Here is a 27,537-nt window from a genome sequence, read left to right on the forward strand (position 1 = left end):
AGAATTCTATTCTATTCCCTTCCCTTCCATTCTTCCATATTTTCTATTCTATTCTGCCATCTAGCTGTTTGACCATCTGTGATTCAATCACATATCAAACTTCAAGACAGTTGTGTTTGAAAGAGAAATCTAATGAACAATTCACCCCCTGCAGCCCTTGTTAGAGAACTTCTGTTCCCTGTGACCATCTGGAGCCATTCAGGCCAGGAAAGATGGACGAACGTAGAGCATGCAGTAAAGTTGGGGAAAGGGGTGGAACAACTCCTATCTCCCAGCTACATGTGTCTGCGGTCAGCGTAACAATTCATTAGACACAGATTCATACATACCTTCAATATGCAATATGGCTGGCTGGGGAATTCTGGGAGTTGAAGTTCACAAGTCCTAAAGTCCCCAGGTTTGGACACCCCTGCAATACGCCAACCGCAGGACTCTGTGGCACGAACAGTTGTTTCCCTCTTCCAAGATGACACCCCCAGCCCCTCCCAGGGACGAACCTGCACATTCTGCTGGCTGACATCATTTGACAAGGAACTTCCCAAATGGGTCACCATCTCCTTTCCTGTCGTGGCTTTCAGTCTGGTCCATCAGTTTTGCCAACTTATTTTCTACACTTAAAAACACCAAGCCCCTGAATAGTCGCTCTTGCTAACTTTGCCTAGGGCAGGGATGGCTAACCTTTTCCGTGTCGGGTGCCAAAAATGCGAGGGCACGCGCACAATAGTGCGCGCATGCTGGCAATCATAATACAAAGCACACCCCCACATGCGCATGCATGCACAACTCCCACCCACTTACCTCCACCCCCCTGCACTACCCGCCTCCAAGCTGAGGTTGGTATTTCCTCGTGGGGGGGAGGCCATTTTTGCCTTCCCCAGGCTCCAGAAGGCCAAAAGTCAGCTGGCCGATGCTGGCGGATGGCTTGCCAGCAGATATGGCTCTGCATACCATAGGTTGGCCATCAAGGGTGTAAGGGGGAACATTTTTCCAAAGGTGGGGTGGGGGGGCAGAGGCCACCCTAACAAGATTAAACAATTCAAACAGCTGCCCCATAAACGTTTTTGACCCACTTTATTCACAGCCTTGTCCCTTTCCATGCTTACATGAAATGTATTACTTTTTTTTCCCCTTAGGCACCTTTCCAGAATTTATTTCATATTCCCTATTTGATGAATCCTCTAATTCCTCTGCAATTCTCTGAAATCCTCCATGCAACAGTTCCTCACTTGTGTTTCTTTCCAAATCATTTCATCCCTTTCATTTATTCTGTGAAAGGATTTTTCCCCCGTCACCCTCTTCGCTCACTCCCCACAAATTTTTAAATCCTCATACAAAAAACACCACTCCTTTACACACCTACACACTTTCTCACACTGATGTCTTTCCATCAGAATGCCGTTGCATCATCCAGTTCACATGGGAGCTGTCTGGAATTTGGGAAACTATCAGTTGCTGTGCCTTCCTTAAAGTTGTTATTATGGATCCCCTTCCAGATGCTACCAAAGCTGAAATCAGCCCTAGGAAAACTCATTCTCACAAACCTTGGAAACCAACCTACTATTGCCCAGGCTCATCAACTAGAAGCTGCTTTTGTAGGGTGTTTAGACACTTGAGTGCATGTACAAAAGCATAAAAAGTATTATTAAAACATTTTTTCCTTTGAATATTCCTTTTTTTAAAAAAAAAAACACGTACACATTCCTAATTAAAAATCACAAAAATTACAGAACAGAGAGTAGGAAGTGGCAATTGAAGTTATCTACTACAACCTTGGTTAGATAACATTCCTCAGAACCCCATTCCCTACCAATACTGATGATGTTACCAAGTTTGGGTAATGAGACGTCTGTAAGAAAACAACCAGGCACCAAGGACCCTTGCTCCAAACATCTGACAGAGGACCATTCAGCCTCCTTTTGTAGATTTCCACAATTGGAGAACTGACCACTTCCACTGGCAACCTGTTTCACTGGTTGATGGCTCACACAGTACCGGGAAGCTCCACCTGAGATACCGCCTGAACCTCCCATGGGGCAGTGTTCACCCTTTGATTTTGGTCCTAGTCCCTAGGAAAACTGAGAATGCCCTTTGGGTATTTGAAGACTGCTGTCGTATCTCCTTTCAGTCATCTCTTCTACAGGCTAAGCAAACCCAGATGTTCTACTCTTCCTCAGAGTGTTTGGTTCTTGGCAGCCACAGCAATCACAAAATACCAACAGTAAGTTATTAAAGTTAACATAAAATTAAAACCACATCTCCCACCCTGATGACATCACCCTAAAGCCCTGGGATTGCTCAGCCTGAGCTCCTCTTGAGCCCATCTCAGACTAAGGAGCTTGCAGAGAATGAGCCCAAAAGGAGCTCAGGCTGAGCAACCCCAGCTCAGTTTTAGGGTGAGTTGTGATGCCATCAGGGTGGGAGGTGTGGTTTTAATTTTATGTTAACTTTAATAAGCGAACGCAAGCGAACTGATCCAAACTCCCAGCAGCCGGAGGCCAAGCGGAACCCCCAATGTTCCCATTCACTAGAAACAACCCCAATAGGTTAAAAAATGCATAGCCACGTCATAAGTCATCCTTGCATGCAGATGCTTCTCCAGTGCCAGGCGGTGGGGTGGTCTTACCTGGCTTCCCTGGGACCTCCACCACGGAGGGGAATCTGTGATGGGGGCTTTGTGTGGCGATGTTCCCCGCACTGCCTGAATCCTTGCTAGGCCGGCTTGTGGTCAGCTGCTCTGGCATCACCGCATTGGGATCTAAGAACAGGGAGGGAAAAGTTGGGGTGAAAAACTGAGGCCCGTCTCAGGGGAAGGGGGCCCGGCGGCTCAGGTGGGGCACCGGATTGTAATTAGACCATGATAAATTCGGTGGCAGCCAAGAAAAGTGTCGGCTTTTGGCCAGGAGCAGGGAGCTGATGCAAGAGAACATTTGTAGGAAATATGTCAGACGGTCAAACAATGGAAATGCCATTAATAACCCCTTCAGTTCAGAGTCCTCCCCCCTCAACTGCTACAAAGTGCCATACAAGCTGTCCACTTAAGATTCCTCCCTCTTTCCCTCCCTTCCTCATCCATCTCCTTTCCCTTCTTCCCTTCCTTCTTTTTCCCTTCCTTTTCCTTTCCTTCTTCTTCCCTTCCTTCCTTTTCCTTTCCTTTCTTCCTTTCCATCTTCCCTTTCTTTTTTCCTCTTCTCTTCTTCTTCTCTTCCTTTCTGTCCTTCCTTTCCTTCTTCCCTTTCTTCTTATTTCCTTCCTTCCTTTTCCCTTCTCTCCTTCTTCCCTTCCTTCCTTTTCCTTTCCTTCCTTCCTTTCTTTTTTCCCTCCCTCCCAGATCACCTTTCCCTACTCAACACGGCCTCTGTCTCATAGGGCCAATCACAGCACTCTGTTCAGTGGCTCAACCCTGCATTTAGACAAAAGAAATAGCTTCAGTCTAAAATGAGGACCAGGAAAAAGTTGAAAGTCTGCTTTTTGTTCCGCTATGAAGCTGCTCACATATATTTCCAATTCTGCTATCAAATTGGGGAGGGGGGGGGGGTAATTCAACGCTGTAGGTCACACGCTGTTCCATTTCAGTGGTTCTTCTGAAGTCAGAAAAAAGGGAAGGGTGGAGATATTGGCAGATTGTGCTGAGGTGGCGCAGTGGTTAAACGCAGCACTGCAGGCTACTTCAGCTGACTGCAGTACTGCAGTTCTGCAGTTCTGCTGTTCAAATCTCACCAGCTCAGGGTTGACTCAGTCTTCCATCCTATCGAGGTGGGCAAAATGTGGACCCGGATTCTTGTTGGGGGCAATATGCTGACTCTGTAAACCGCTTAGAGAGGTCTGAAAGCCCTATGAAGCGGTATATAAGTCTAACTGCTATTGCTAGATTATGGGGAGCTCCTGAGATCATGGAGAACATGGCCACCAGTCAGCTGTTTTGCCCCCTTTCCTATCAGGAACTGCCAGACTGCTGCACCCCAAGCTAGAATTAAGCTTTCGTGATGGCTGTTTACTCCCATTCATTCAGGGGAGACTCAGCTCACGATTATGACTGGTCCCTTCAGTGCAATGGGAAGACATAGATTTTTAAGAAAAACCCTCTTTCTATTGGCCTGCACTGTCCAAAGAATTCGCTTTAATGTGTTGTTTCTGCGCCAACTCGGGAAGCTCAAACTGCCCAAGGAACTGCTGATTCAGTTCTACAGAGGAATTATTGAGTCTGTCATTTGCACCTCCATAACTGTCTGGTTTGACTCTGCAACCCACCAAGACAGACACAGACTTCAGAGGAGAATCAGAACTGCAAAAAAAAAACAGTTCCTGCCAACTTGCCTTCCATTGAGGACCGGTACACTGCAAGAGTCAAAAAGGGGGCCGTGAAAATATTTTCAGACCCCTCACATCCTGGACATAAATTGTTTCAACTCCTACCCTCCAAACGATGCTATAGAGCACTGCACACCAAGACAACTAGACACAAGGACAGGTTTTTGGCTGCATTTCTATTACTATTAGTCTTCTCATCGTTCCTATCATCCATCAACTCCCACTTATGACTGCAGGACTGTAACTGCTGCTTGTATCCTTACGATTTATATGGATATTGATATTGTTTCCTGATTGCTTATTTGTACCCCATGACTATCATTAAGTGTTGTACCTTTGATACTTGACGAATGTATCTTGTCTTTTTATGTCCACTGAGAGCATCTGCACCAAAGACAAATTCCTTGTGTGTCCTATCCCACTTGGCCAATAAAGAATTCTATTCTATTCTATTCTATTAGAATGAAGGTATTTTGTCCTCTTCCTGCAAGTCATTAGGGACTGGTCAGGAAGAGAGAATTCCTAGAAGGCATCTCTCTTTTCCTGGAGTCACACAGTTACGTTCTCAAGTATTCTCTGGAAATCGAGTCACGATTCCGTAGCTCCACAATGGGAGTCGTCGCTTTACAGACTGTTGGCAAAGATTAAAGTTTTCCAAATTGCCAAGTTTTGGTACTGAAACTTATAGTTTATTATCCACCTATATTTTCTAATGCATATAAATTGATTCAGTTTTCACTGACTGCATGTACAGCTGATGGGATGCATGTTTCCTAGAGAGCCAAGCTTGCATAGAAATTGACTGCAATATAGCTGGGCTGTGCCTGCACTCATTCCCAAAGCGTGTCACACCCAACTCATGCGCCCCTACTTAACAAGGAATGGGGCATGCAGCTAAAGGCAACCCTGTTCCCCTATTAAATTGGAATTGGAATTAGTTTATTTGTATGAAGAGCATCAAGTGACCTCCTTGACTGACCAGAGTTTTGTATGCACAGGCCCACCTACTCATCATAACTCCCGCAAGTAGAAGGTTGCAACTTGGAATACAAGAGGAGTATACAAATTAACAAGCTTCTGCTAAGGCCCCTCTTTCCTTGAACTCGCCTCTTTACATCTGGTATCATTTCCGTCTTGTATTCAATAATGTGAATACCAACATGCTGGAAGGCCCAACATCTTATCTTACGGCTAACTGGAAGGCAGAACGACCGGAATGGTTCAGCCAGTCTTTCAAAGGGTAGATCCATGTCCTATGTAATAGATTCCTCATGACCTCACTACAAAAATTTCTGCATTGTTTGCTCTTTGTTTTAAACCAGGGGTCCCCATACTTGGCAACTTTAAGACTTGTGGACTTCAACTCCCAGAATTCTCCAGTTGGCTGGAGAATTCTGGGAGTTGAAGTTCAGAAGTCTTAAAGTTGCCAAGTTTGAGGATCCCTGATATAAACAGACCAAGTGTGCTTCTAGGAGGATTCCTTCGAATTGACTTGCTCCAAATTCCAAACCAAACCAAACCAACCAAACACAGGGAATGGAAGGGAGAGTCTGGAGGGAAGAGTATTTCCTCTTTCCCATCCACGTCCAGCTCTTCCGGCCTTCGGTCTGTCTTCATGTTGTAGGGCTGGGAGAGTTCCTCCGGAATGTCTACTCTGCCCGTCAAACTAGCTAATCTTGCCATTCCTCAAATAAACCTCCTTTAAATAGGTCAATTAAAGCCAATTAATTCCAGCCTGCCTCTCTAGAACTAAAATTTAAATTTAGCTAACTACACCCGCACTCTGTTTTTAATCTTAGCACAATCAACAATTGTAAGGATGAGCATTTTCCCCTGCTGGCAGGGCCATTAAAAAACAGATTGTGGCTTAAGCACAAGCACTGGCCTAATAATCCAGAAGGAGGTCACTATTATCTATAATTGAAATTGTGCATTTGGCATTTCGACCTGAAAAATTTGTCCCGCTGTATAAATTCCATTGAAGAATAACCTCTTGGGAAACTTACTTGGTCTCGTATATCGTCTCACACTGAATGATAAAAGCTTTAAACGTCTCTGAAATCCTGTCAAATTTATAAGACAAGCAACCAGGAGACTGAGAAGTACAGCTACCCTGTTTGCCTGAAAATAAGACACCCCCCCCCCCCCCGGGATAACAAGCCCAATGGGGCTTTTGAGAGCATGCGCTAAAATAAGCCCTCCCCAAAAATATTGAAACCCAGCAGCAGACATGAGGTGACCACGCTCGCCACCTCCTGCACCTCAAAAATAATAAGACCTCCCTGAAAATAAGGCCAAGTGCTTATTTCAGGGGTCAAAAGCAAATAAGACCCCGTCTTATTTTCAGGAAATCATGGTATAAATAATGGGAGAAACGGAAGCAAGGAAGGCAAGTGGGAGGATGGCTGGCCTGGCTTTTCTGTCATCTGCCTGAGTTAAAGGTTAATTTGGAAATCTGCCTGTTCTGGGGGGAGCCCCCCCCCCCGACTCTTATGCAGGAGCAAACAGGTGGCAAAAGTTCCTAGCCAGCTACCAGATCACAGAATCACGGGGCTAGGCTAGAAGGGACCTTGAAGGTCTTCTAGCCTCCAATGTATACCTGGAGATTGTTTTAAAAAATGGTTAGAAGCAGTCCTCGCTTAATGACCATGTGAAGTTATAAGAGGGCTGAATGGATGGCACCTATGCCTGATCCTTGGACTTTCAAGTGTTGCAGAGTCCCAGTGGCCATGGGACCAGAATAGCACTAGCACTTAGACTAATATACTGTTTCACAGTTCTTTCCATTCCTCCTTCAGGCTGTGCCATTTCTCCAGTTTCTCCTACTCCTTTTCTCCCTGATGCCGCTGTCACTTGGCACTGCTCTGTCCATCACATCCACCGTCTTCTGGGCCTTGTCTACTACATGTCTGGTTGATTGGCTAGTGCCCTCCTGCCTTTGTGGATCTGGAGGGCTCACTTGATCTTAGCTTTCTTATTCTGCGTGATCTTCTGTGGGTTCTCCCATATAGACTCCCCTGTAGCCCAGTGATGAAATTCAAATTTTTATACTACCGGTTCTGTGGGCATGTCTTCGGTGGGGGTGGCAGGGGACGGATACTGCAAAATCTCCATTCCCATACCACTCCAGGGGAAGAATACAGCAAAATCCCTGAGTTAAATGCCTGAGTTAAAGGTTAATCTGGAAATCCGCCTGGTTCTGGGGCGAGCCCCCCTGACTCTTACGCGGGAGCAAACAGGTGGCAAGTTCTGCAGAACCGGTAGCAGAAATTTTGAGTAGTTCAGAGAACCAGCAAATACCACTTCTGGCTGGCTCCAAAGTGGGATAGGAATGGGGATTTTGCAGTATCCTTCCCCTGCCACGGCCACCAAGCCATGCCCACCAAGCCACACCCACAGAACCAGTAGTAAAAAAAAAAATGAATTTCACCACTGTCCCAAACTGATTTCAAGCAATGATAGAGGGCGAATTAAGCAAGTTTAATATCAAAACACATAGACACCACACGCTCAAAACAAAGACTTCAAGATCCAACCATTTCGAAAATCCCACATAAATTATTTTTCTGCTTAAAAGCAGGCAAATGAAACAGAGCCCATACAAAATCAGAATTTGCCTCTCGCCTCTATTCCCCAGTTGAGAAAGGCAGGAGTTTTTCATAGCAGTGGTCCAACTGCTCCCTATTCTCAGAGCCTCTGGCTTTTACAAATCTCTCCCACCCGCCTTCAACTTAGACCTATTAAAGATTCTGCGTTTTGATCGGATTTTACCACCAGAATTACAGCTGCACAGACTTGACTCTTCCTTTCCAGTATCAAGAACATGAACCAATTAAAATTGCACAGAGGTTGGTATTTCTTCAACATCCCCAGGCACAGGCGTTCCTCTTTGCATCTTTGGGTCTCTCGGATGGAAATCCAAAGAGCAGAGATAGCAACAGCAACAGCACTTAATATACTGCTTCATAGTTCTTTTTACAGCCCTCTCTAAGCGGTTTACAGAATCAGCCTATTCCTCTTAACAACCTGGGTCCTCATTTTATCCACGTCAGAAGGATGGAAGGCTGAGTCAACCTTGAGCTGGTCAGGATCAAACTGCTGGCAGTGAGCAGTGAGTTAGCCTGCCATCCTGCATTCTACCCTGCGCCATCACGTCACGGCTCCTATGCGCATGTCCTCAATCAACATGTATTGTGGTTTATTTGCCAAGTGACAAATACTGGCCTTCGGATTCATGGAATACTTGGCCTCTCAACAGCCAACAGCATTCTGTCAAAAAGATACAAGGATCCCCCGTGATCAAAAAGGCTGGCACTGCATGTGACGAGCAAACATGCCCCAAGACCCCAGCCGTCCAAAGACTGAGGGGCTTTGCTTTGGACCAGGAAAAAAACTTTCTATCCTTTCATCTGGCTTAGGGCCAGGAGAGATTAAGCTGAAAACAAAGAAACCTGTCAATCAGCTAGCAAGCCCACCGAGCCCCTCATCCCAGGTATGTCTGCCAGATACACCTGGACAGAGAGATTGGTCATATATCAGTTCAAGGTTGGTCTCAACTGTGGGTTAAGGAGAGCATGTATATAATTATATTATGTTATTCAACCCTGGAAGAAATCAAGTGTGAGCCTCACCTGCTACCCTCTTATTTTCAAAAGGACTGTTGAGATAATGCTGGGCAGATCCCCTGCTTGTCTACTTGGCTCATTTTCCAGCATGTCCTAACCTCTTCTTCCCCTCCATTTCACTTCCACAGCATTTTGCCTTTCCCAGAAATCCTGTGGACTCCCTTGTGTGAGCAGTTAAAGGCTCCTATGCTCCCATTTACCCTCTAAACTTCCCAACCCAGGAAATAGCATTTGGCGTCATGGCATCCGTACCATTAAGCATTTCCTAGGTCGCCATCATGGGAAGGCGGTGCTAGATGAATCAAAAGTTGGGATTAAAATTGCCAGGAGAACAATCAACCACCTCAGATATGCAGACGATCCCACTCTAAGGGCAGAAAGTGAAGAGGAACTAAAGAGCCTCTTGATGTGGTTGAAGTAGGAGAGTGCAAAAGTTGGCTTGAAACTCAACATTAAGAAAACTAAGATCATGGCATCCATCCTTCTCAATTCCTGCAAATAGATGAGGAAGAAATGGAGGTAGTGACAGATCTTATCTTCCTGGGCTCCAAGATCACTGCAGATGGGGACGGGAGTCAAGAAATTAAAAGACGTTTGTTCCTGAGGAGGAAAGCTATGGCAAATCTAGACTAAAAAGCACAGACATCACCCTGCCAACAAAAGTGCGTATAGTCAAGGCGATGGTTTTCCCAGTTGCAATGCATGGCTGTGAAAGTTGGACTATAAGGAAGGCTGAGCACCAAAATATGGAGGCCTTTGAACGATGGTGCTGGAGAAGACTCCTGTGAGTTCCTTGGACTGCAAGGTCAGTCCTAGAGGAGATCAACTCTGACTGCTCTTTAGAAGGCCAGATCCTGAAGATGAAACTCAAATACTTTGGCCACCTAATGAGAAAGAAGGTTTCATTGGAGAAGAGCCTAATGCTGGGAAAGATTGAGGGTAAAAGAAGAAGGGGACGACAGAGAAGGAGGTGGCTGGATGGAGTCACCGAAGCAGTCAGCGTGACCTTAAATGGACTCCAGAGGATGGTAGAGGATAGGAAGGCCTGGAGGAACATTGCCCATGGGGTTGCGATGGGTTGGACACAACTTCGCAACTAACAACAAGGTCTCCTTCGTAGCCCAGAAGTGGCTGCATTAACCTTTATGAATAAAACCGTCCAATCTATCCCAGGGGACCAAAATAACCTCAACTTTTTAACCAACATTTAAAAGTCCACAAAGAAATGACTTTTTCAAAAACCTCAACAAAACATGTGGGTTTTCATGGAATGGGGCAACTTGCCGCAGCCAACCCACCATAGCCATTTTGCCAGGGTCAACTCACTGCAGTCAAATCACCACGACCAGCTCACTGACCATGGTAAGTTGGCTGTGGCGAATTGACCGTGGCAAATTGTCCTAGAGTCCATTTTTCAGTACTTTTACTTAGCTGGATCTACCACAATAGCTATATATTGAAATATGTTATCATTGCAGATCTCCAATGAGAAGATAAGATGGTTGTATTTCATATTATTTGTCCAAAATGTCTACGGCCAGGGCAACTGGAGTCATTCTTGGCAAATCTCATTAAGCAAATTTACATTCTTATGCTGCTTTGACTGTACTGAGTTTCTTGTTGAAATCTCATCCTGGAATTCTGCCTTCTGGTTCCTCTTTTTGCAAGGCTGCCATTTTCTGCCCACATCATTTCTGTAGGAGAAGGAAAAGGGCTTCCTGGACATTAGCACCAGCACGGAAAAGGCCTCTTTCGGAGGCATCAACTTTCAAGCGGAATGAAGCAGGTGCAAGGAAGATCTTTATTCTGAGGCTTTAAATGGGTTTAATGCCTTTCCCCCTCCTTCCTTCTCTCCTAATCATCCAATGATGCAGGGTATTTTGTTAAGTTTCCTCTACTGCACAGTTAATTTTTTTTATTTTTTATTTTTTTGCCATTAGCTGACTATATAAATCTTGAAAGTGGAAATCAAAGCTACTTTGGAGGCTCCAATGTTGGAACCAGTTTCCGAACACCAGCTTTCTCCTAGAGGGGCTCTATGCCGCAACTTTCTTCTGCTCGTGCAAAAGCTTCCTAGCTGGAGCCCGATCTCCCTTGCTTGAAATGATAGCACTGAAGGCATTTTCAAAATCCCCCCCTCCTACCCCTTTATGTCTTTTCCATCCTTTGTATTTTACAATTGCTGCTTTCTGAGTTTTTATTTAGCTTCCTGAATCAAGGCAATTTAAACCCCTGAGAGGGAGCGGGGAATACTTAATTTTACCCCATGCAGAGAGAGGGGCAGACAATCCCTCTTATCAATCAGGTGCTCCTTTATTTTGGGACAAGGGCTGCAACCACTCGGCAGAAACAAACTCATTTGGAAGGACAGCTACGGATGGGTCTCTAGGCCAAAAATGTCTGGAATGCAAAGGAGTTTCACAGAGGGCTTCAGCTGAGCTTCTCCACGTCCCTGGTCATTCTGGGAAAGACCCAGGTCACTCAAGGCCCCCAAAGGTCATCTCCTACCATGGCACCAAGCTCAAATCCAGATCAGAGAACCCACACTGGCCCTGGAAGGAGAACTCACCTTGTCCCACTTTCATGATGATCTTCATGGAGTGTGTTTGGCACACCCCGCCTTCTCGGTTCTCCAAGCCCTCAAGGGACCCATTGGACGTGGCTGCAAGGAGAGAGGAAAAAAGGCATCAGGGCTATGGAAAGCAAGGAAGGGCGACAGTGCAACACTGACGGACCCTCCTCCACCCACGGCGCACGAGAGGTAAGGTGGACGGTGGGCCCGAGAGCCTCCCCCGCTGCCCAGAGCTGCCATGACTGCGTCTGGGGAAGGTTGCCCCACGTGGGTAGGGTTGCTCTCATCCACAATGGGCCATTCCCTCTTTAAAAGGCTAAAGTGGTCAAAGAGGGAGGAAGTGGGAGGGAAGCTCCATCTATAGTTAATCCTGCCCCTCCCCACTCCCACTCAGCCAAGGAGCTGCCAGTTCTGCAGGGGGAGGTTGGGCTAGTCCTGTCCAAAGCGGCTGCTGATCCCGGCTGCTGATCCCGAGAGCCTCAGCATCCCTCCAGCTCAAGAGGCCTGAAGATTTATTTTTTCATTTTATGACATGTATGTGAGGCCCACCTTGTCCAGAGACAACTCCGAGCAGCCTACAAACAATAAAACTACTACACATTAAAATAATAAAGCAAAAAAAAAAAAAAAAAAAACTACAGTAATAAGTGCTGTTCAAAAGGTGTTGAGGGGGAGGGGAGCACAAAGTACACGGGGAAGAAGAGTGGGGGACTTTCCTAATCCAGGAGTCACCTCCAGAAGGGGGCACCCTTTTGGATCCCCAGGCTGAGCTGAGTTTTCAGCTCTTTTGGAAGGTCAAAAAGGGTGGGGTGGGTGTCAGATCTACCAAGATTGGGAGAAAGGGGACCCTTCCCATTATGGAGACCCTCCATTTTTTTGAAAAAGTTTTTTATTTTTTCCCATTCAAATACATTCACAAATATACATTCTTGTAAGTGCTACTAACATTTATCTATTAATCATTAATGTTTATCATTATCTTATATAAAATACATTTTGGGTCATTTTCTTGCCACCCCATGTCTCCATCTTATTCTGCAACAACCTTGCTCCTTCCGTTTTCTCAACCTCCCTTCTCTGCCTTCTTCTTTCCTCGTCTCCTTCCTTTTTTCTTCTTCCCCTCTCTTTCCCCCACTCCTCCTCTCTTCTCCTCCCCTCCCCGTCTCTCTTACTCTTACTTCCTCTGCTTTACCCTTCCTTCCTTTCCTTCCTCATCCTCCCTCCTTCCCATTGTTGCCCTTATTTACTTTCTCTGATGGGTTCCCAGGGTGGCATTTCAGCGATCCCAAATTTATATTTACATAATATAACATTATGGAGACCCTGTTTGTCCTGCTGCTGTCAGGGCACTCATGATGCGGGAAGAAAAGCCCCCCCCACACACACACAGAGCCTTCAGCCCCCGCTGCCCCCCCCCCCACAAGGGATTAGGACAGTCCCTGGGAGGGCATGCCAAAAAGAGAAGGCCCTTTTGTGTCTCTCTCCCTCCTGTTAACCAGCTCTCTCTTAAAATAGGCAAGAAGGAAGGGGAGGGAGGCTGGGGCTGCCTTCCTGCCCCCCTTCTGCCCATTGTGCAAATTTGGGGAGGAGGGCGCTGGCCTCCTCTGCTCCGCTCAGAACCCAACCTAATTAGCAGCAAGTACAGGCAGACACACCCCCCCCTCAAGACGTGTGGGAGAATAAAGGAGCCCGGGTGGGGTGAAGGCAAAGCAGAGAGGGAGGACCTTCTCCCACCTCATCCAAATAAAACCTAGCAAGTACCACCTGAAAAGAAAAGCCCCTCCCCCATAAGAAGCCCCCAAAGGCTTCCTGTTTCTTTTTTTCCCCCCATCAATTTTTTATTCTTTATATTCTTTATACATATTAATGCGTGAATGGTGTGGTAACTGGGTAACGTACATGTCAGTACACATAAACATAGTCTTATTATTCCTAAATATTACATTTCATTTCCATTGTTTCATATTATTTATACATGCCTTTTATTATCACCTTTCCTTTCTCAACCATCTTTCTGTCCTTTTGTATATCTTAACATACTAATATATAATTATTATTTTTTCCAACTATTTTCTGTCCCTATTTTAACTCCCCCCACCCTTCATATTGCTATAATATTCAAAGACGTGTTTTCCACCTATTTTGATGTTCATATTTCCATAATTAAATCAAAGTTTCATCCTTCCCAAAGGCTTCTTGTCTTTGTGTGTGGAGCTGTGTGACCTAGAAGTTGTACTTAACAGAATAACAAAGCTGGAGTGGGTCTTGGAGGTCATCCAGTCCAGCCCCCTGCTTAAGCAGGAGACCCTAAACTTTTGCTTCGTCGCCCTTAATTAAAGGTAAGATGCAACGAATTAAATTCAAAACAGGAGGGAGATGGGATGCCAAAAATTTCAATACAAGGCTTGCAAACAGGGCTACGAAGCCATTGGCTATGAAAGGGGAAGTTTTATGGATGTATACAGCCTGATTAGGTGGCTCAGTGGTTAAGACACTGAGTTTGTCGATAAGAAAGGTCGGCAGTTTGGCGGTTCGAATCCCTAGAACAGGTCTTCTGTGTGAGCAGGGGGTTGGACTAGATGACTCCAAGGTTCCTTCCAACCCTGTTACTGTTTACACGTGAGGACCACTCCTTGCTCGCCCCAGACCAGGAATCTGCCTTCAGCAGCTCCCGCCAGGTGCAATGTGGGCGCTTCCAACGACTGTTTTCCATCTGAATCCAGATCGCCACATAGGATCTCCATTACACAACAGGATCTCCATGGTTTACCTACATACCGTCTCTCTGGAAGAGATCCACTGAAACACACACAGGCACCTTTTTAAAAGAGAACCAGATTTTAACCTCTCTCTGCTACGGAGCTTCATCCAAGAAGCATGCAAGTTTTGCAGTATCTGGATCTTGAAAGCAATGGCTGCAGCCCACCACAGGAGATCACACCTGGCCATGAAAAGATTGCTGACCCCTCTTCCATGGACGGTTTCAGGAGACACCCCAGGAGGCCTGGCCTGCTGTTTCAGCAACCGTGGAGCACAAATATTTGGCGCATGAGGAAGGCATAAGGACGGGGCTTTTGAAGGCACCAGAAAGGGGGAGGCTTTTTCCTTGCTCCAGGCAAGTACGGACCTTGCATGACGGCCTAATTTTAACTAGCACAAAGCCACATGTGCCAGGCACACAAAGGCCGCTTCGTGCATCTCTCTCTTGCCCGCCTTCTGGGCAGCTGTGGGGCAGAAAACGGCTGCAGAGCAATGAGCACCCAGTAATCCAGCAGGAGGAGGGTCTGGGCACAGATCTCCTGATTTCAAAGCCATGTTTTGGATGGAGGAAAGGGACATCAAAACGGAGGGAGGATGAAGGAAGAGAACAGCTAGCAGTCCCCCCCCCCCTATAATGATAAGTGGAACTAATGAATTCTTGGGTGGTCACGGGTGGCAAAGGGTTAAAAACACACCCTCCCCCCAATATCTCACTATCGGCTGATTTTTCTCAGCCCTACCGGTCAGCTGGTCACTTCTCTCTTCTCTTTTTGCTTCTCCCCAACAAAAGCTTCTCCGTTTTCAAAGGGTCCCGATTTCATATGTTATCCTCATTAACATTTACAAGTCTGTAGACACCCCGAAAGGGACACTCAGGTGGCTCCGGGGCTAAGATGCTGAGCTTGTCGATCAGAAAGGTCGGCAGTTCGGTGGTTTGAATCCCTAGCGCCATGTAACAGAGTGAGCTCCTGTTACTTGTCCCAGCTTCTGCCAACCTAGCAGTTCGAAAGCATGTAAAAAATGCAAGTAGGAAAATAGGGACCACCTTTGGTGGGAAGGGAACAGCATTCTGTGCACCTTCGGCGTTTACATGACCACGGAGACGTCTTCGGACAGTGCTGGCTCTTTGGCTTTGAAACGGAGATGAGCACTGCCCCCTAGAGTCGGGAACGGCTAGCACATATGTGCGAGGGGAACCTTTACCTTTAGACACCCCAAAGATGCAGACCTATTACCCCATATCATCACAGTTCACCCCAACTGATGTCCTTTTTGCTGTGCCAGGTGAGGGAATGGCCAGAACAAACAAACCAGAATTCAGTCATTTCTCAGCCTCCTTCCAGACCTCCCCTGCTCTGCCTCTGGAGCCTTCTTGGCTTGCCCAGGCGAAAGAGGAAGGGGAGGGGTTTCCAAAAGTCCTCTGCTCCCCACTTTGCCAGCAGCAGGACCTCAATGGGGCTTAAAAACACCAAGCCATGCCACCTCTTCATGTATGGAGGACGCATACAAATTCATGCAATTTCCAGGATTTTTTTTATTGATTGCTATAAAAAATTACTATGCTGCCCCATCTTGATATCTAAAATGACTCTGGGCGGTTTACGATGTAATAAAATAGAAATATAGCAAAACAAAATTGCACAGGATTAAGTACCGATTTACAAAAACCACAGGCTCAAGCGGAGCAGAGGTGGTGCCTTCCCTGTCCTTGCACTAACCCCCAGCCCAACCAAGAGTGCCTCCATGGGGGGGGGGGGCAGACCAGCCCCAGAGCCCCAGGTTTAAAGGCCCTTCTGGAAGGCCAAAGAGATTGGGGGGGGGGTACCTCAGACCCATAAAGGGCTTTAAACACATCTGAGCTGTATCTGGAAGCAGATCAGCAACCAGTGCAGCTAACTTAACAGTGAGTGGTGTTACACAGGCCACAGGTGGAGCCTCCACAACGGCCCACACCATTATGTGTCCTGAACCAACAAGTTTCTGAATACTCTTCCAGGGTTGCCCCAAGCAGAGCACATAGCAAAAATCCAGACATGAGATGATCAAGGAATGAGTGATGAGCACAAGATCCAGAAAAGGACATAGTAGGAAGTTGCGCAAAGGCTTCCTAGCCGCAACCGTCACCTGGTCTTTGACCAGGAATGACAAGTCTAGGATAACCCCCAAGTTGTGCGTCGAGTCTGTCTTGGCCAATGCAACCCTATCCAGGACTGAAGATGATAAAGGATCCCAAGACTCCCCACACCCACAGCTCCCCCAACTTATCAAGATTCAGCCAAAACCTGTTGCCCCGTCCAGACCACCACAGGTACCACAAAAGGTACCACCACAGGTACCACAGGTACCAGACTACAGCATTACTCGGGTCATCCAGGATGGAGACTGGCATACTGATTAGGACTGTCCAGGGATGAAATTCAGCAGGTTCTGACAGGTTCTGGAGAACCAGTAGTGGAAATTTGGAGTAGTTCAGAGAACTGGCAAATGACACCTCTGGCTGGCCCCAAAGTGGGGAGGGAATGGGGATTTTGCACTATCCTTCCCCTGCCACGTCCACCAAGCCACACCCACCAAGCCACGCCCACAGAATGGTAGTAAAAAAAATTGAATTTCACCACTGGAACTGTCCCATTGGCATACTGATGATACCCCACCCTGTTAAACAGGAGCAGAGAGAGACTCCCAAGCCACAGAGGGACGCGGGCTTATGGTGGACCTCCTGGCCCCTATCAACACTGATTAGAACCAGCCTTGGGGGAAGAAACCAAACCAGCACAGTAGAGTCCCAAATCCCGCAGTTGGTCCAAAAGGATACATGGTCAATGTTACGGAAAGAAGCTGAGAGGTCAAGGAGAGCAAGGACGGACGCACAATCCCATTCCTCTTTCGCCAGAGAGTGTCAACATGCAACCAAGGGTGTTTCTGTCCCATAACCTGGCCTGGAATCAGACTGTCTCTCAGAACTTGCACCATTTTTGCTGCTTGTCTCTGGACTCGCTCAATTTTAGCAATTTCTCTTTTAAGTGAGGTCTCTAGAACTGAACACAGGATTCCAAGTAGGGTTTGACTAAATGCTGTTCCTGTCCCCTAACAGGGCCTGAATTCTAACCAGGAGGGGTCCAGATAATCAGTTTCATCCAGGACCCTCTGAAGCTGCCAAGTAACCACCTTTTTGAATCATCTTCCCTAGTACTTTACTTTATTGTCATTGTACGTATCTACACAGTATACACATACAACGAAATTCACTTTTTCCTAAAGAGGAAAGATAGGAAACAAGACTAAAGTTGTCCAGGCAGGTGGGATCAAGTGATGATTTCTTAAGGGAGGGGACAAACCTGGGCCTCCTTAAAAGCTCCTAAAAATGCCCCCACCTGCAGAGATTAATCAATACTGCCTGAACCCATCTGCTTTCACCATCAGGGAGGGACAGGGATTGAACTGACAGGTGGTAGAACTGACAGCATCAAAGACTCTATCCACTTCCTCAGATCAAACACTGTCAAACTGTTCCCAGATAACTGGGAAGGCCTCCCCTCAGGCATATCACATGGACTTGCTCCACACACGGGATCTATGTGGGAATGAATCCAAGTTACTTTCTCCCTCAGGAGTTGAACAAATTTCTCTGCTTGCCTTTATAGATCAGGGGTCTCCAACCTTGGCAACTTTGAGACTTGTGGACTTCAACTCCCAGAATTCCTCAGCTCGCTGAGGAATTCTGGGAGTTGAAGTCCACAAATTTCAAAGTTGCCAAGGTTGGAGACCCCTACTGTACATGATCACCAAGTTTTTCTGTCCCAGGAGAGACCGAGTGATCTGGAACACAGCCACTGGCCGGCACCCTGTGGGCACAATAAGGACAAAGAAATAATGCTCTTTAGCTGCTTTTATTACCATGGACTAGGCCTTAATTGCAGCTCTAGGTCGGAGCCATCCTTCATTTTCCTCAGTGGAGGAAATTTATCATCTATCCTCCCTCTTTAAGGTTGCCTCATAATTGCCTTCTTCCCATACTTTTGAATTATAAAGTCACCAATTCAGTTTTTCTGTTTTCAGCAAAAAGTCCACAAAGGGTTTCCAATCATGAATAAGTGTACTTGTTTTGTCCCTGATCAAGCAAGTTAACTTGGCCATTTCCTGCCAATTTTGTCATCTTCCCGAGCATTCCTCCAGAGTGGGTATTTTGGAATCCTTCCATCTTTGTGCAGATTGCATCTTGTTGTAGTTAGCATGTACAAAAACATTTTCCATGGTTCTTTTCTAGTTAACTATCCATAAATTCCAACCAACCAACCCATACATGCATACCAGTGGTGAAATTCATTTTTTTTACTACCAGTTCTGTGGGTGTGGCTTAGTGGGTGTGGCAGGGCAAGGATACTGCAAAATACACATTCCTTCCCCACTCCTGGGGGAAGGATATTGCAAAATCTCCATTCCCACTCCACTCTGGGGCCAGCCAGAGGTAATATTTGCCAGTTCTCTGAACTACTCCAAATTTCCGCTACTGGTTCTCCAGAACCTGTCAGAACCTGCTGAGTTTCACCCCTGATGTATACATACATATATGTACTACACCTTTAAGTGCATATTTTTCCTCAAAGGTTTGAAATTAAAATGGCCTTGGAGAAATGACTTACAACTCATCCCCAACATTATGATTAACCACCAACCTCTTGCTCACATAATCCCAATTTGGGTGACTGGAAACTGGCTTGCATTTATAGCAATTGCAACATCTTGCAACCATGTAAGCAGCAGTACAACAAGGAGGAATTTGGAGTGGAGGAAAAGAAAAAAGAGGAAGAATATAGATAAAATAAGTTGCAATTGGGGGTGGGGGAGAATTTAGACATCAGTTTTGAAGAACTGCCAAAGAAAAAGAAAAAGGGGGAAAGGGAGGAGGAAGAGGGAGGAGGAACGGCATCAGAAAGACAGTGGGACGTGCAGGATAACAGCTGAGAATGGAGGCGGCCTGGAAGAAGCAAAGGAATTTCAACACTAGCCACAAGAAGAGCTGAAACAAGTATTATTTCACCATTAACCTTGCCACAGCCAACTCGCCACAACCAACTCACCATGGTTGGTTAAGGAAATAAATAGGTGGCATGTATGTATTCATGCTCACAGAAGACCCAAGTTATATCTGTACTAAATGTAAACTAATTCAAACATTTGGGGGGGGGGGAATAAATCTAGAGACAAGTCTAACCACACAAAATGTTGTTTGTGTCTCAGACTAAACTGAACTGAACTGAACTGAATACACTAAGGAAAAATTAACTAATAGGAAGTGAACTTTGAATGAAGACAAAGAGACCTGTCACTCATAGAAGGGGAAAAATATCCAACACAGTCCAGTCCAGCTAAACAATCGATTTCATAAGAAAACGTGCAGGCACGTGTTGACGATAGCAGACTCACTGCTCAGGGGAACTGAATCAGCAATTTGTAGACAGGACAATCAATCTAGGGAAGTATATTATCTCCCAGGAAGAAAGATCAAAGTTGTAACTGAGAGATTTACTAAAATAATTATGTCCACAGATTATTATTCCTTTTTCCTCTTTCATGGGGGGGGCGGGGCGGGATGATTGATATGACAAAGAGCTGGAAAAATGTATCCAGAGATTATGAGCAGCTAGGCATCAAAACGAAAGAGATAGAGACACAGGTGGTGGGTTCCTGTGTACTCCCAATGAAAGGTAGGCACCCAATGAAGGAACACAGAACTTTTGAAGTAAACCACTGGCTTGGGGCAGGGGTCAGGAAACTGCAGCTCTGGAGCCGCATGTGGCTATTTCATCCCTCTACTGCGGCTCCCTATCGCCAGTCAGCTCCGCAATTGATAGGGCTTTCGATTAGGATATATAGAGGAAAAAGAACGCCACACTAGGAGGAGACTCTATGGTGGGGGAACCAGACTTCCAGTCGGCTCCAGAATTGAACGGGGGTTGGGACCTTTGTGGCTCTTTGACTGTTTAAGATTGCTGACCCCTGGCTTATGGGAATGGTGTTGATGACACAACTTTGGATACCTACACCCTGGTTTAAAATACCTGCATGGGGTGGGGTCTTCTGGCAGGGGATGGATTAGTTCCCAATAACTGGGAATAATGTTTTTGGAAGTCAGCTGGATCAAAGCTCCGGGAAACTGAATCAGGAATCTGTAGACCAGACAATCAAAAGAAACACGCCTAATAAAAGAGGAGGTGGAGTTGCACTATATACAAGAAATAACTACGTCTCTATAGAAATGCAAAGCTAAAAAGAAAAAGAAAAACCAAGGATGAAAACAATTTCTCTACCTGAAAATTATATAGGTGTATACAACATTTATATAGGTATTTATATAGGTTTTTATATAGCATTTATATAGGTGTATACAATATTACAGAACACTCACACAAACAGTGGAAATAGATGAACTTTTTGCTAATCAGTTAGCTAAAGTATGCAGGATGCACACCACAATAATAATGGAGGACTTTTAACTCACTGAAGCAGTCGGCGTGAGCTTAAATGGGCTCCAGGAGATGGCAAGGGACAGGAAGGCCTGGAAGAACTCTGTCCATGGGGTCGTGATGGGTCGGACACGACTTTGTGACCAACAACAAAAAAACTACACTGACATCAAATGGGAGCAAACTCTGCATCTAGTGGAAGATCCAACAGATTCTTAACAAACATAGCAAACAACTTTGGCTCCAAAAGGTAGAGAAGGGAACTGGGGGAGGTCAGCAATACTGGAGTAACCAAGCTCTCTAACAGCTGTGATCATCGGGAAATTTCACCTAATGTTTGCTAGAACAGCTTCCTTTCTCCTCGCTCAGGCATCTACATATTCCCTTTACAGCAGTGTTGGGTTCCTAACCGATTTACTACCGGTTCGCTGAGAGGGCTTTTTGTGCGATGGCAGAAGAGACTGGGGAACCGGTTCAGGGATGTGGCAGGCCTGGGTCGCTGCTTGTTCCAGCGACCCAGGACACCATGCTACTACTGGTTCAGACGAACCGGTCCAAACCAGTACTGGCACTCAATACCACATCGGATCTGAACAACGCAAATCAAAGGAACAATTACCAGTCTCTGAATGCCAGTTTTTGTTGTTGTTGTTGGTCACCCTGAGATTGCACTGGCCTTTTTAGCCGTTATTCTACCCTGCCTGTTCTGGTTCCCTTTGGGATCTACTAGGACCTCATCATAGTACTGCACCACATTGCCACCAATTCAGCCCCCCCACTCTGGAAGAAATGCAGCTGAAGGACTCATTGAGAATTTCTTTCTCTTTCCTTTATGCAGACTGCATCCATTTACCCTTCGAGAGACACATCCCTGAGAACAATGGAATTTACTCTCAGTGCACACAAGCCTCCCAAGGCACTCAGAGAGGCAGCTGTCTGCTGAGCAGCATTTTGCACCCATTCGCTGTTGCTTCCAATAAGTGTTGAGAGACTTCCAGGCACTCCTGGAAAAAAGAGGAGGTACAGTTCAGTCTCTTAATCTCTAATTCCCAGAGGAAACAAAACTCCCCTCTCTGCAAGCAGAGAGACACAGGATGAGAAATGACCAATGTCCAAGGCTGGGCTAGCGAGAACATTAAACAAAGGCTGGGAATCTGGAGGTTTGTCTGAACTAGGATCCTGGAGTTTTGAATGGCTTTTTTTAAGGGGCAAAGCCACCCATGGTGATTGGGGGGGGGGAGGGATCCCTACTATGCATTCTTCCCTTTATACCAGGGGTCCCCAACCTTTCCGGCTTTGCGTGGTGGGGAGAGAGGAAATGGTTTCGCGTAAGTGGCAGGCAAGTGTGTGGGCATCTCCATTTGCGTAAGCGGCAGGGACTCTTGCGAGCATGTGAAATTCCGTTTGTGCAAGTGGCAGGCACAAATCCACACCACTTGTGCCATTGGAGCTGTGCGCATGCACTTGCCTGCTGTTTGCACAGCTCAGTTCCAAAAAGGCCACAGCCCAGGGGTTGCCGGGGGGAGGGGGGAACCCCCTGCTTTAGATAAACATGAGAGGGAAATGAGAGAAGAGGAAGAAATCTAACACAAACGTAGACAGGGGAAAGCCTATAGAAATCAACCAAGGTTATTTTTGCACTACACATGTTTATTCTGTGTCTTTCCATTACTCTTCCTTTTGCAATTAGGATAAGTCAAGTTTCATGACTTGCATTTGGGTAGCAAAGGGAGATATTTGGGGGGGGGGCTTCTATAATAAATCTTTGCTTATGCATCCTAATGGCGCGAATTGCAGGAAGCAATTGTTACTGCAAAAATGGGATGATCCAAAAGGCACCTTGAAGGAACCTTTCTGCTCACCGCTAAACTGCATTTAGCCTTTGCCTGCATTCACACGTATTCAAACTTCTCGATCATTCTCAGTGAAAGCACAACCTTCTGGAAGCCAGTAAGATGGCGTCAATGCAGTTCTATTCATCAGAAATAAAATCCAAGGTATTTTTCAACCCAATGTAGCTGCCACCTGATGACTTTTCAAACCACTCTGATTCTGGAAAATCACATCTGATCTACATCAAGCTTAGCTAGTTATTGCTTACTTCGACTGTTTCAAGATTGGAATGGATAGTCTACAAGCAATTAAAAAATAATTCCAGAACATTAAGATGATCTCTCTCATCTTAATGAAGCCTCGGGACCTCTTAATGCCAAGAGGGTGACTCATGGCTCTAGTTGCAGCCCACAGAAACCATCCAGATGGGCTCCCGCTGCTGAATCAGCTCTCCGTTCATTTGGTGGGTTGATGCAGGAGAAAAGACAGACGGGACTTCGGTTCCCTAACCAACTTTCCTTGAAGCTGACATCTCAGAGGAACACCCAAAAAATGCGGAGGAAACCAGACACTGATATTTCTCAGCTTGGCCACATTATTTGTACTGTGTGATCAGATGTGCTTCACAGACAGAAGCTGCCAAACCAAATGCCTTTCCGAGCCATGGTGGAGCTCCTGAACTTGCAATTTCACTGATTTGTGTAGAAAGATGTTCTGCTCCCTCGTGAAAGATGGAGATTTTGAGCTTATTCTGCTAAGGCTCCTCTTTTTTTTTGAACTCGCCTCTTTACATCTGGTATCCTTTCCATGTTGTAATCAATAAGCACAATGTGAATACCAACATGCTGGAAGCAGTGATGGGATTCCAAATTTTTTACTACCAGTTTTGTGGGTGTGGCTTGGTGGGCGTGGCATGGGTTGGTGGATGTGGCTTGATGGGTGTGGCATAGCTTGGTGGGTGTGGCAGGGGAAGGTTACTGCAAAATTCCCATTCCCTCCCAATCAGCTGGGACTCGGGAGACAGAGAATAGGTGGGGGTGGGGCCAGCCAGAGGTGGTATTTACTGGTTCTCCGATCTACTCAAAATTTCAGCTACCGGTTCTCCGGAACTGGTCAGAACCTGCTGAATCCCACCTCTGGCTGGAAGGCCCCACAAGTCTTATCTTATGGCTAAGTGGAAGGCAGAACGACTGGAATGGTTCAGCCAGTCTTTCAAAGGGTGGATCCAGAGGGGTGACTGAGTCTGTTTCTATACAGAATTACCTCACCCACGTCCTATGTAATGGATTCCTCATGACTTCACTACAAAACTTCTGCATTGTTTGCTCTTTGTTCTAAACAAATATTACCAGGAGGGAGTCCAGGAAGTCTTGAAATGCAAGATTTGCCTGCTTAAATCGGAGAGTCTCATTTTTTCTCCTCCGAGTTCCATTTCATTAGCAACTGAGACCTTTTTATGACCAGCTTTGTCCTTTCTCTTCTCAATTGCTGAAGAATTCGGCTTTCTGAGCTGCCTTAAGTTTCAATACCGGGAATTTGGCCATGTTCATTCCAGCTCTGTGTTTTGAGGCAGGATCAAAGGACTATTTGCTTCCTAGCAAAACAACAAGACCCAATTATCCCCAAGGCAAGGAAACTTCCAAAACCCATCCAAGACCAATTTGGGCAAAAGCAGACTTTTTAAAGAGCAGCACACAACCGATTAAATTCCGAAGCACAGAAACAACCCTCCAAGAGAGCTTTAAATTAATATCTTGTACCATCATGTTGCTGGAGATCGGCTACACATAAGCAGGACACAAGTAGGAGGACAGCTTACATTTCTGTTCACGTCTATGGTTATGGAATGGGGGATGCTAACAAGGATGATTTGGAGCTCAGACCCCCAAGAGGCCACATTGCAGAACCTAATGGACAAGGAAAACTTTGGCAATGCCCACAGTAGTCCTCTTCAGTTGCATTTTGTCTCTTATAAACACCACAATCAATCCATGCGTTCTTAGAGAATAGAATTTATTTGTCAGTACACAAGAGACTGGTTGAGCTCCTCAGTGCACACACCCCAACACAATACAACTCACAATGAAGACAGAAAATCCCTAACCCAATAAATCTTATTAACAAACACCCAGTCCTATTGCACCAGTGTGAACATGTTACACATTGCGCCAGCACGTTGCGTCCTTCGTACTACATAGTTATGTTATTGCACATTCAGAAGTCCGACAGCCCACAGATCTTCTTTCTGCCTCCAACCCACACTAAGCCAGGTGACACCAAAACACAAAATCACCCCACACAGAGGCCTCCTCCCACTTACACATACAAAAGAGCAGCCTGCACGTAAAATAATAAACTGCTTACTGAATCTATTGAACCAGTGGCTTCCGGTGAGCACCGAGGATGTTACCTAGTTTGGGTGATGAAACGTCTGCAAGAAAACAAGCGAGCTCAGAGACCACCAAGGACTCCTCATTTCAACGCTGAGCTACAAATATTCTCCTTTATAGGGAACCCCCCTCCCGATTGTGTATCAGGTTTGTCTGTATAATGCAGGGGTCAGCAACCTGTGGCTCTGGAGCCGCATGTGGCTCTTTCGTCCCTCTGCAGTGGCTCCCTGTTGCTCAAATATGCGTCACAACCGTCAATGTGTGATACGCCCTGGTCACATAATTTACTGAACTTTTCAATCCCCAGTAGGCCAACTAGAGATAAATCCAAGAAAAATTTCAGAAGAAAACAGAACGTTTAATTCAACTACATATGCTAGTATTGTGGCCACTCAGGAAATAGTCAGACACGGGAAGGGTTTTGTGGCTCCCGGTGTTTTCTTTTCTGTGGGAAACGGGTCCAAATGGCTCTTTGAGTGTTTAAGGTTGCCGACCCCTGGTATAATGGAATATATGGATGACTTTAGGGGATGAGGGGAAGAGATGCTGCCTAAGAAACAATCAGATAAGAGAAGCAGGAGCCCTCAGTCACTTAATGATCAGGGAAAGAACCTTAGGAAGGATCCCCTCCCCCAATGGATCAGGTGATTAAAATTAGCTGTGAGAAGTTCGAACCTTCATATTTAATGTATGTTAATGTAGCCTTATGATAAAAGTAGAATTCGTTCATCTAATTACATTTCCTGACTGGTTTGCCAGTCTGAGGGACTTGTATCATATCCAATACCAAAGTATTTGGTATCAAATCAAGTTTATTACACTCCGAGACCAGAACAAATAAAATCACTCAAGGACTATCCAGTTAAAAATTCTAGAATAAAATAATAAACAACAAGTACGATCTATATTAAAATCACATTTTGGCATTCAATCGTGTCAGTTACACAAGGCCCAAATACTTGGCATTTGCTACCAAAGAAAGCAAAGATCCAGAAGGCCCGAAAACCAAGAATTATTCCATTTTCAATTGAAGCCTCTTTCCTATGCATAACTGGGAGGTGAGGTGGGGGGAGAATCAAGATGGTGGTTGCAATTGGGCAATGGGAGCCCCCATAGCTTGATGTATCTGTGTGTCATTAACACATTACAAAAGGCTTAGATCAGGGCTTAGCTTTTCTAACACTCATCACCTCAGATGTTACTACTTTGAACTACCAAGCAAGGAACTGGGGGTTATCCTGAAGGCTTTACTACACGGCCCTGCTGAAGGTTGGGCAACGTCCTAGAGTCAACAGGGGGCCCAGACTCTGGACAGGATCGGACTGTGTCGTTTGCTCCACCCATGCCAGCAGAAGGGGCATGCTATGGATCAGCGAAGGAATTCTGGTTGGTGGGTCCAGGAGAAGAGCCTTCTGTGCTGTGACTCCAACACTCTGGAGCACGAGTCTCCAACCTTGGCAACTTTAAGCCTGGCGGACTTCAACTTCCAGAATTCAGGAAGTTGAAGTCCGCCAGGCTTAAAGTTGCCACGGTTGGAGACCCCTGCTCTGGAATGTCTTACCCCCTCAAGGTGGGATCTGCCCCCTCCCTTCTGACAGGGTCTTGGAGACCTTGATCTGCCAGCTGGCCTGGTGTCCCAATGGGGGTGCATCTTTCTGGAGGTGCTCGACAAACTAAGACACCCCCCCACCTTTACCCCTGCACATCCTTCCTTCTTCCCCATCTTTTTAATTGTGCTTTATTGCTGTTATTAGGCATATTTATTGTTCATGGTTTCAGCATTCGCCCGAGTCACCTTGACGCGAGATGGGCAGCAAACAAATCAAAGGAACAATTAGGTCTCCAACCAGCAACTCCAAACCACACGTTGCTCTAACCTTTAAAAAAATGTTACTAGGATGCAGAAAATGGAAATCTACCATCATTATCCAGTTGTGCTGGTTTTGTTTTACCCTAACTGGTGAAATGTCATAGAAAACCCCAGTGAGGTGGGAAGCCTATGATTCTCCAGCTTGCTCTATCGAAAAACTTGAAGTTGGTTAAAGTTCCTGGGATTTTCCCCTCCGGATCACAAGACTAATTCTGTGGAGCAAATGCAGCCCTTCCCAGGAAAGCAATCGGAGGGCCTCGGAGGATCGCAAGCGAAGATGGACCAGCAGTGCGGAATGGGGACAACTTGCCACGGCCAACATGCCGCAGAACAATTCAACAAATAGAAAAGTTCAATGAATTTCAACAGAACGGTAACCAATTATAACAACAACATAAAGAAAGTCAATGGTGTGGCGTGGTGGGCGTGGCAGGGAAAGGATACTGCAAAATCCCCATTCCCTCCCCATTCCAGGGAAAGGATACTTCAAAATCCCCATTCCCTCCCTACTCTGGGGCCAGCCAGAGGTGGCATTTGCTGGTTCTCTGAACTCCTCAAAATTTCTGCTACCGGTTCTCCAGAACATGTCAGAACCTGCCGGATTTCACCCCAGCTAGACACACCAATAGTGTGATGATGATGCAGTTGCAAAAAAAAAAAGAAACACATCAACTAAAATGTAGTACTGGCAGTCCTTGACCTACAACCATTA

General features: G+C 46.0%; 1 protein-coding gene across 1 annotated transcript in view; it reads right to left on the reverse strand.

Annotated features, from left to right (window-relative positions):
• EFNB1 (ephrin B1) overlaps positions 1-27,537 on the reverse strand; it is an 85,953-nt gene that overhangs the window by 10,829 nt on the left and 47,587 nt on the right. The window contains exons 3-4 of the mRNA XM_014065890.2: positions 11,503-11,595; positions 2,624-2,755 (exon numbers count right to left, since the gene is read on the reverse strand). Coding sequence (XP_013921365.1) covers positions 2,624-2,755; positions 11,503-11,595 — 225 coding nt within the window. The remainder of the gene's footprint in view (positions 1-2,623; positions 2,756-11,502; positions 11,596-27,537) is intronic.

This window comes from Thamnophis sirtalis, unplaced genomic scaffold (assembly GCF_051295495.1).
Source record: "Thamnophis sirtalis isolate CommonGarterSnake01/CBP01778 unplaced genomic scaffold, rThaSir2_p1.2 scaffold_13, whole genome shotgun sequence".
Classification (NCBI taxonomy): Eukaryota; Metazoa; Chordata; class Lepidosauria; order Squamata; family Natricidae; genus Thamnophis; species Thamnophis sirtalis.